The sequence below is a fragment of the Salarias fasciatus genome, chromosome 9 (assembly GCF_902148845.1).
Source record: "Salarias fasciatus chromosome 9, fSalaFa1.1, whole genome shotgun sequence".
Taxonomy (NCBI): domain Eukaryota; kingdom Metazoa; phylum Chordata; class Actinopteri; order Blenniiformes; family Blenniidae; genus Salarias; species Salarias fasciatus.
Window position 1 is genome coordinate 18,113,313 of NC_043753.1, and position 10,104 is coordinate 18,123,416.

At 43.5% G+C, this 10,104-nt stretch overlaps 1 protein-coding gene across 1 annotated transcript; it reads left to right on the plus strand.

Moving 5' to 3' along the window:
- Positions 1–2,028: 2,028 nt before the first annotated feature.
- hacd1 (3-hydroxyacyl-CoA dehydratase 1) lies at positions 2,029–9,966 on the plus strand. The gene is made up of 7 exons (XM_030099731.1): positions 2,029–2,314; positions 5,709–5,826; positions 5,932–5,950; positions 6,071–6,159; positions 6,405–6,526; positions 8,578–8,756; positions 8,908–9,966. The coding sequence occupies exons 1-7, from the start codon at positions 2,196–2,198 to the stop codon at positions 8,988–8,990; spliced, it is 729 nt and encodes a 242-aa protein (XP_029955591.1). The 5' UTR covers positions 2,029–2,195; the 3' UTR covers positions 8,991–9,966.
- Positions 9,967–10,104: the final 138 nt, after the last annotated feature.

The window sequence follows — 10,104 nt, forward strand, 5'->3', positions numbered from 1 at the left end:
CCTGTGGCTGTGTGGAACAAAACAAAACAAAAAACAAAAAAAGAAGCTAAAGATGGGAGGGAGACGGGGGTTGTTGTCGCAGTGAGGCGACCCCTGTCCCTCTGAGGGCTGGTCAGGCCTCGGACCCCTGCATTGTCTGCCTCCACTAGCATTTTCCACACACCACAGTCCCGGCTCTCTGCTCGCCCAACTGCTTACACTGCACTAGGCATTGTGTACTTCGATGTGACGGCGATGCGACCGGCCCTTTACTCTCCTTTTACACAGGATACAAACAAAGGTCATGCAACTTTGTGACCTGAAGGATATGCATCTACTACAGCCTTCTGATGGGACTGAATTAGATGTATGCCTGTTATTTTTTTTATCAGTATAATGAAGCTCAAATCAGACCCTCGTATGTCTGAATCTTGATCTCAGAATTCGTCTCACAAAACTGATGTTGATCGATCCAAAAGCAAAATCACCATGTAGGGACCATGAGCTGAAAGCCCAGGGAACATGAGAACCACCTTCACTCCTATCATATCCATGTGTCTCCATCTAGTGGCGAAATATGATCATGACATAGAGAAAAACTACAGCGATATAAGAACACAGAAGTATCCAACTCAAGGAACAGGAGCCTCTCTCAGCAGACATTTGGAGGAGGCAGGGTACAGTCTGGAAGAGTCTCCAGGTCAACAAACTCAGAGAGACAGACCACCAGACACACTCACAGCAGTTTTATAGCCAGCAATTAACCTCAAGCAGTAACCTCATGTTGACTTCGACTAGACTGGAGCACCTGGAGAACACCCACACTGGCACATGGAGGACATGAGACCTTTTGTACAGTAACATTATTTCAACCGCTGAGGTTCATGATCCAGTATTTAGTCTCTTCAAGTCACAGCTTATGTATCCATACTCATCCATACTGACGATTTGGGGGAAAATGTTCACTCTGGACTTCAAAACACCTGAACACCCAATCCTGCAACTGGATCGGGATTAAATGGTGTCAACTATATTTGGCGCTGTCTTTAGTTTACACTCATTTCTAAAAGGTGTCATTAGGAAAGCTAATTTTAGTTTCTGCATCAATGCAGTTTCTCATCAGGCAGCGACTCCACAAGAGGTGAACTGAGTCCAGCACGGATTGATCCACCTCGGTGTGTATGAGTTAAACAACATTACACCTCATTCTGAGGCCTGCAGCTGCTCTGAGCCGACGCTCTTCTTACACAGGAGAGATCCGAGACCGGAGCGCCTCAGGCCGGGGAGGTCTGAAACCAAGAGCCAAAAAGTCAAAGAGGACTCTGGCAGTTTGTGTTGGCTCATAGCAGTGCAGCATGTGTTTCATATCTCACAATTAAAGATTGTTTCTGTTCCAAACTGACATGTAGACCAGGTAAAATTCAGGATTTGCACAAAAATTGTATTGAACAGTTGCTGAACGGTGACAGTGTTCTTGCTGTTTCCGCCATCACATATTTCACTTTTCATTTAATTTTTTTCCCCAAATGCCTCCAAGACAACCCATGAAAAAGCCAGCAACAATCTAGATACATTACATGAGTTTCCCCCAACGTCAGTGTGTGGCTAATTTTATCATGTCAGCCAGAAAATTAATCATTAAGGACAAAAAAAGTAATATGATTCTATTTTCATACAACTGACTGACTCACATTTCACCAACTCCTGCCTGCCACCCAAGCATGACTCAGTGCAACACTTGAGCAACCCCAATAAAAGCCTTGTGGACAAGCCACTGGTCTCTCCAGGTGAAATATGACACAACATTTATCCTTCTTCTGTTCCACTGTGTCCAATTCTGGGGTCTGCAGCCAAACTCGGCTAACTATGGAATACTGTGGGAGGAATGCACACAGGAAGAACATGCAAACTGCACAGAAAAATCATTATTTTGAAGCAACACTGAGGAGAAACACGATAAGCAGCAACTCGTCTCCAACACTTAAACCCAACCCTCATCGATCTGGATTTCCTTCTGACCTCGGGGCCACCGGCAGACCACCGGGAAGCTACGCACTTGTCGCACTAGTCCCGCGAGAGAGGGAGAGCGCGCGCGCGCGCGCAAGGGGCTCCGTGGGCGGATAGATAGATGGATGGATGACCCGCAGCCTGCTCCCCTCCCTCCCTGCCCCAGCTGTCAGCTCCCTTCCTGACTTCCCCACCCTGCCCCCGGTACCATGGCGTCCAGCGAGGAGGACGGCACGGTGGAGGAGAAGGAAAACAACAACAAGAAGAGAACGAAAAGCGCCCTCGCGACCGCATGGCTCACTTTCTACAACATCGCCATGACCGCCGGGTACGTGCGCAAATTCCGCCGCAGGTCGCCTATTAATAAGAAAAGGCGCACAAGTCCGCCGCTCCCTAAAAAACTGTAAGCGTGTGTTGCTGTTTATAGGACCGTGTGTGTCTTTGTCAAGCCCACAAAGTGTCCGTTCGGCTCGCTCCGTTTAGCGGCTCCGCGCGTCGCGCGCGAGTTGGAGAAAAGTCAGCCGGGCCGGCGCGAGACGCCGAAAAGGAGGATTTAAAGTGTCTTTTCCGAGCGTGTGAAAATGAATGGACGGCGGCTGGGTGAAGCGGCAGGCTGGCTCTGCACGCTGGCCGTGTCCAAATAGGGCTGAGTGCGTGGTGTCGGCGTCAAGGCCCACAGCGCGCCCCGCACTGCGGCGATAAGTATAGCAGGAGCGCGCTGACACTGGAGCCCGGCGCCGGGACACCGATATGCTCAATGGGCACTTTCTTAAAAACAACATGAGCTTTGTGAGGTGAAAAAAAAACAAGATAAGGAGCACTGTCAGCGACTGACGCACGACAATCTGGCTCTGAGAGCTTTGGATCAGCAGCGACCGACGCGTTTCGGGTTTGGCACGGTGCCTCCGCTGTCTGTCACCCCTTTATTTACAAGCCCAGGAGGGTAAATAGCTTCTTATATAACTAAACAAACCAAATTCCTCCCTTCAATCTGTGGAAAACCTTTCATTCCATCAAAGCTTCTTACAAACACAAAATATTATCCGTTTGTTTGGAGTAGGAGAGATCAGCTGTGCGACGCAGTAAATGAAACAATGTGGAATCATGTCTTTTTTACTTGCATTTATGGAGTACACAAGGCAGCAGGTGCTCACCCTGGTCCAGGGTCTTTCGTACTTGCAGCAGTCACCTCAGCTCGACCTTACAGGTGTATAAGCATCCTCACAAATCTCAAGTTTGGGAAAAACCCGGTTCTTTTACTGACACCTGTGTTCACTTTGTATTTATGATATGTTGTCTGAAGCTCACTCAGTGCTAAGCTGTCAATTTCTCCAACCCACGGTACAGTTTAAATGATTTGGCTCTTCCTTGATCTCATTGTTGCAGCCCACATGTTTTTTTCTCTTTAATTGTTCCAGTGTTGTGGATTGTGTGGCAGTAACGGCTTATGAAGGAATGAAAAAGTTTTTTTTTTTAAACGTATGTACAAGATACTAAAGAATACCTGTTGCTTGATTACTGGAACTGCAGCTTTAACATGAATCTTGAAACATACTCTGTGCATAAGTATGTATTGTTACAATACACCTAAACTCATCAAATATAAATTCAATGACAGGACTGACAGGAGGAGACTCCTGAGACAGACGTGATGATTGGTCTAATATATACATTGAGAAGGGGGCTTGCTGAAAAAAAGTATTTTCCTGTATTGATGAGCTCTGGAACAACTGGACAGTTTCCCTCCAAAATTAATTTTATTTTATAATTTTATTTTATAACATTTGGTGTTATTTGCAGAACTTGTGATTTTATTGTGCAGTGTCTCTTGATGCATCAAATAGTTTATTTTCAGCTGTCATTCTATATAATCACAAAACAAAAGAGCTCTGAGCAGTTCTCTGACATGTTATACTAAAAGTGTTGGGAGCTATTCTGTACTGTCTGAAACATTGTGGTTCTTTAAGAAGCATGAAAACGCTTAGATATGATCTTATTGATGAAGTTTGAATGATTCGTCCCTCAAGCCATGTTGTGATGTTGACAGAAGTGAATCTTTAACATCCTTTGGAAAAATAGCCTGTAACTGAGAAAATTAAATGTTATTTTTTGGAAAGCTAACTGGAAAAATCAAAGTTTTTTTACTTACTTGTTTATTTATTTTTACTGATTATATCTACTATTATCATAGTCCGTTCTTATTTTCTTAAACACATACATTCATTTTATTCTGAGTTCTCTTGGATTTAGATATGAACAACAAATATTTTCATATCACAATATTTCCATCATAGTCACTCAAATACAAAATCTCCAAACTTGTTTAAAAGCCAGTTGCTCAAGAGCTCTGTGACATAACTTTTATTTCTTGCTTTTCTGACGTGTTGTGTGAAGTTCAGAGGGATGTTCAGTGAGAGGCTTTCTGCTGACGGCTGAACGTTTCTGCTGTATTAGTAGCTCCTTTGTTGAGATGCAAGTTTTCTGCCTGCCTGAATTTCCTGAATAATCTGCCTGAGAGCCTTGAGAGCAGCAGCAGGACGAATCTTGAGGGTGATGGAGAAACTTTGTTTCAGTCTTTTCATTTTTTTCAATACTTTTGAAGGAAGACCAAAAAAAGAAAGGTTAAAATTGTTGTTCTATCAATATTTTTTAGAGATGTGCATGTGCAAAAGCTTTGTGTATGTTGTAGCTGTGCAGCTGTTATAAATGCAACTGTTTCAACGGTTGCTATCAAGAGTTATTGTGCTTTTTATTGTTTTAGTAACCAAACAGCCGTCAACAAAGCTGTTTTATCATGTGGAGAATATCAGGAAGTCCATCATTCAGCCTAAAATTACAACTTTGTGAGATCCAGGTCTATTCATTATCATACAAGACTCCAAAGTATGATAAATGTGCAGGGTTTTCATGAAATATGTCAGACTCAGTAACAGACCATGGTCCTGTTTGGAATGTGGAAAAAGTTGAAATGATATGAAAACAAATTTTAACATTCAAACAGATTTTCAGTGCTGTCTTCTCACACATTGACTTCTTGATTGTCAGCTACATGGAAATACACCCACTGAATTCTAAATGTTCTGTTTAATTTGTCCTAATAGAGTTAATGAAAACTACAATGCTGGAGTTTTCTGTTGAACTCATGAATAGAGACTCAGTGTGAGGATGCATTAATGTTACTTTTTTGATTAAAGTAATCTGTTTTTCTATTGTTTTCCTTACAGTTTGGCTTTGTTATAAGTTCCATTTGTTGCGTTTCGTGACATTTAAAACCAAGTTCTTAACTTACGTTATGAAGATTTGCTGCACAGAATTATATAATGTATGAACAGTGAATTGTTCATTTTGCAGTCTGAATGAATATATATGTTATTTTGATCCAGGTTCTCAAAGATATAGATTTTGTTATATTTTCTATACATTAAATAAAATGTGTTAATTCCATGATCAGCTTTGATTGTTTTGCTTTGTATTGTTATTGTTGTGTCTCTTAATTTGACCACATTATGCTGCTTATTGACTCTTTAATATGTATTTCTCGCTGTGATTCAGTTGTACTCTGACCTGAAAAGGACACAGATGGAGAGTTGCAGCCTTCACTGGTGTCTGTACTGAGTTATTTCCTCTAAATCAGATAAAATTCCTTAATCCCGTTTGGTCTTTTTGTCTGTCTGAGCATCGTACCTGACTGTTCCTACTGCTTCTGTGTTGTTTTTCTGCAGGTGGCTGGTCCTGGCCATGGCAATGATGCGCTTCTACATCCAGAAAGGCACGCACAAGGGTCTGTACAGGAGTATAGCAAGGACGCTCAAGTTTTTCCAGACCTTTGCATTAATTGAGGTAAAAAAATATTGTCACAGAATTTATTGAAGTGTTACTGTTCTGAACAGGTTAGAGGAAAATTACATAAATTCATTTTCTCTTTCTCATGATGTTATCTTACAGGTGGGACATTGTGCTATTGGTATGTGATCTATAAGCTGATTTATGAAAAACAATTACATTTCCTCACTTTTTGGAGAGTATTTGTCCGAGTGTAGATTGATTTTTTTTTTTTTTTTGTCTTCATCTCTCTTTGCTGCAGGAATCGTGAGGACTTCTGTGATTGTAACTGGGGTTCAAGTGTGTTCTCGGATTTTCATGGTTTGGTTCATCACTAACAGCATCAGACAGGTAAAATGACGCTGCTTGGATGTGAACATGAAAAATGGTGCAGTCATATCTTTACTTTCTCATCTCCTTTGTCAAAAAAAATCATTCACTCACACCATCAGTATACTCAAAGTAAACTTATTTTCTCTGTATTTCCATTGACATTTTTATATAAACTGTTGCTTCCTCCTATTGGAGCACACAGCAGATCACATCAACCGTTTGAGCATCACCTGTAAACGCCTTCTGCTGCTTTCTCAATCAAGATCCAGAATGAAGAGAGCGTTATCCTATTCCTGGTTGTGTGGACGGTGACAGAGATTACCAGATATTCCTACTACACGTTTAACCTGCTCCACCACCTGCCGTACTTCATCAAATGGGCCAGGTGGAGACGCCGCCTCGCCACGTGTGTGGGCTGCTGTGATTCTAGCATGACTCGGCATTTTCAACTCTGTGGTTTTGCTAAATAGAAACTAACTTTGCATCAGGATGGCGTGCAGTCGAGTGTGTGTTGTATTATTTAAAATTATCAGCATGTGCAGAGTACAGTTGAGGTGGTTGATGCTAGTTTCTCGGCTGTGGCGTGACGTACACGCTACTTTCTACGATATGGAGACTACTTGTAAAGGTGGCGGCCTGCCCTCACCTGAAACCGGAGTCGCTGTGAGGAACGTCGGCCGTACACACTGATAGCCGTCCAGCACACAGGCCTGGCACCCTGCTGCACAGACAGAGCAGCCCCCCTGCAGATTAGCAGCGTTTACATATTGTGTCAGCCGTTCCTGATTAGCTCAGCCATTCCTCAGACGCCGTCCTGCGGCCCACAAGCAAGGATTTCAGTTCGTTTTGCCACTCCGGCGCGCCATACGATCCTGAAGGGTCTGCCCGGTCCTTCGCCAGCTATTCCTTTGTTCCCGGTTTTGATTCTTCCGCACTGAATGGCACACTCTCGTCCCCTGCCCCCACCCTTCACCTCTTTCTTTAAGCGCGGAGGAGACGCCAGGCCTCTGGAGAGGGGCTCATGTTCAGCTGCTCCTGTTTTTAAGACCATCTGTTTTGGTCATGGAATGTTCACCCAACATTTCTCTCACATCCGCTGAGACGCTCCCCCGAGCCTTTGCTGTGGTCTTGACTAAATACAGGATCTCTGAAGTCCTGACTCATCGAACATAGCGCCGTCCTAGAGAGCCCTGCTGTCACAAAAGAAAACATTTTTCTTCAGGTGACAGCTGTTTGTGCAGTTCTAAGTTTTTCTCATTCATAGTTGAATCTTATTGAATTTACTTGATTGTATCATTGATCCTAAATCTGCTTCCTTCGCTATGAAAACACACTGAAGAGTCACAGTTATGCGTCTTGTGCTCTGGTAAAGGAGCTGCTGAGTTATTGTTTTTCTAATATGAAACATCGGTCTGGAAATGACCAGCCTGCGTATGCGTTTGATTTAGCAAAACGCATCGCCTGTCAGTGCAGCAATCAATCATGTAGTGCGGCGTTTCAATCGCTGACGTTTCATCTGAGGGCCGGATCGCGGCTATAATCTGATCCCGAGGCTTCGGCCATCACGGCGTCCTGCCAAATGGAATCCTTTTCCACAGGGGAAACCCGGCTCTCTGATCCCAGGCTCCGTCCCGGCCCGTCATCAGCTCGGCCACTATGAGCAATGAAATAGAAGCCAGTTTAATGAAAATCGGACTGACCTCAAAACTTGAACCTCATCGTCTTTCCATAGTGTCATTCTCTCAAATCATGTTGTTTTTTTCATACACATTTACTAAAATTAGCATGAAGGCAGTTTTAAAATTGGCTTCTGGTCATCACCGTGTTTTGTTTTGTCAGGTTGTGGTTTGTATCCAGAAGTCTAACAAATGAGCAAGTATCATATACATGCTGCGCTCATGGTAATATTTCTAGAGGTTTTTGACGAATCGCAGTTTGCTTTAAACCTCAGATGTCATAACTTCTCACAAACACCTTGGTGCATTGGAGCAAATGGGAACACTTTTCAAAACCGAATATGCTTTTGCTGCAGAACTGGACGCCGGTCGTGTGAACGACTGACATAAAACAACATGACTGACTGAAGATGGATCACGAGCTCATGGAAAGTCAGAAATACATTAAACCAAGCAGCTTATAAAAAAGAGTCATGAAAGTCCCCTTTTTTGACTCTAAACTCTATTTGCTACTTTTATAAGGGCATGGAAGTCAGGTGAAATGTCAATATTAACATAAAAAAATTTTCAGAGGCCTGAAAGTTTAATTTTTGCATTTTTTAACATTGTTGTGTTTTATGCATTTGTGCATGCGAGTGTGTTAACATCCTGTGCAGTTGCATTCCTGTGTTCCTTTGTGATCTGAATAAAGGATAAGACACCTGACCGTCTCTCTCTCTCTCTCTCTCTCGCTCGCTCGCTCTCTCTGCTCGTGCTGCAGATACAATCTCTTCATCGTCTTGTACCCGCTGGGAGTCGTGGGAGAGCTGCTCACCATTTACGCTGCTCTGCCGTTTGTGCGCCGGTCTGGGATGTACTCCGTGAGGCTTCCCAACAAGTATAACGTGTCGTTCGACTACTACTACTGTCTCATCATCATCATGCTGTCCTACATCCCACGTAAGGACGGCTTCACTCCCAGTCTGTGCAGAGTTGAATAAATTTAACATTTAATTGCATGATTTGGCTTTCGAGGCTTTAGGAAATCTCATATTTTGTCATTGAGTGTTAAATCCAGATCACCGAGTTCTGTCTCTTCTTGGTTCTGCAGTGTTTCCTCAGCTCTACTTCCACATGCTGAGGCAGAGGAGAAGAGTTCTTCACGGGGAGGTCATCGTGGAAAAGGATGACTAGACGAGCGTGACCCCCGTGCCTTCGTTTCCATCACGTCGCCCCCCCCCCCCCCCGCCCCTCCACCTCCACCTCCGCCTCCGCCTCGTCTGCAGCAGCAACGCCGGCCGCCACATTGTTCTTTGCACCGGGACCCGAACAGAGCCGCCCAACCGCCAATAAGAACCAAACCCCCCCCCCTGCCCCCACGGAGTAATGCTAACTGATCCAGAGAATTTCTTTGCAGGATTAATTCCCACCTGGACGGTAATATTGGAAACATGTTTACAGTCCCTCGTGTTGCTGGAGTTTTTTCGAGACAGAACCCCGAGTCCTTTATTCAGCCTTACAGAGTCCTGCTACACCTGCAAGCACTGAACCTCAAGACTGAACCCCGAAGGAAGGAAGAGGCAAACGTGAAGAGAGGAAAGAAGGTCGTAGGTCGTGTCTCCGCGCTGTGTGGCTGTAAGCAACAAGAGAAAAAATATTCATAGCTCCAACATACCTCAACAATAAACCCACGTTTAGACAATGTGCCGCTTCTTCTGCGTACGTTTGTTTTACCTTCCATGTAAAATGAAATGAGCAGGATTGATTGATCCGCCCACTGTGTCACTTTGAGCAAGCAGAAGTCAAACTTAACTTCTTTTATGTTGTTTTGATGTTTACAATGTCAAACGAAGTTACAAGAGTGCATCTTAAAGCAAATTTGAAGTTTCACAGAAGCTCTTTGTCTGTAGTTCAAATCCTTGTGAGCACTCGCAGTCTTCAGTCTGTTTGGTTTCTTTTTTTTTTTGTCTGTTTTGTGAGAACTCGGTGTCCGTCTTGGCAGAAAGGCAGTTGGACTCCCTGCTACTGAAAAAGGTGCTATCATCAGATCATTTCAATCTTCTGTGCAGCTGAAGGAGTGACTGTGACTGGAGTTTGACCGAAAGCAGGATGTGAAATGACTTGAGGGGAAATGTTAGCCAATGAATTGCAAAGCCCAAGATTAGTGAAAAATACCTGCATCTTTGCTTCTGATCTGGGTTAGAGAGGAGAAATAAAAAGAAAAAAAAAACAAAATGCTATGTCCAATTAAAAGGAACAGCAAGACAATACAACAACCAAAATGTGAAAATACCTTTTTTTTTTGTGC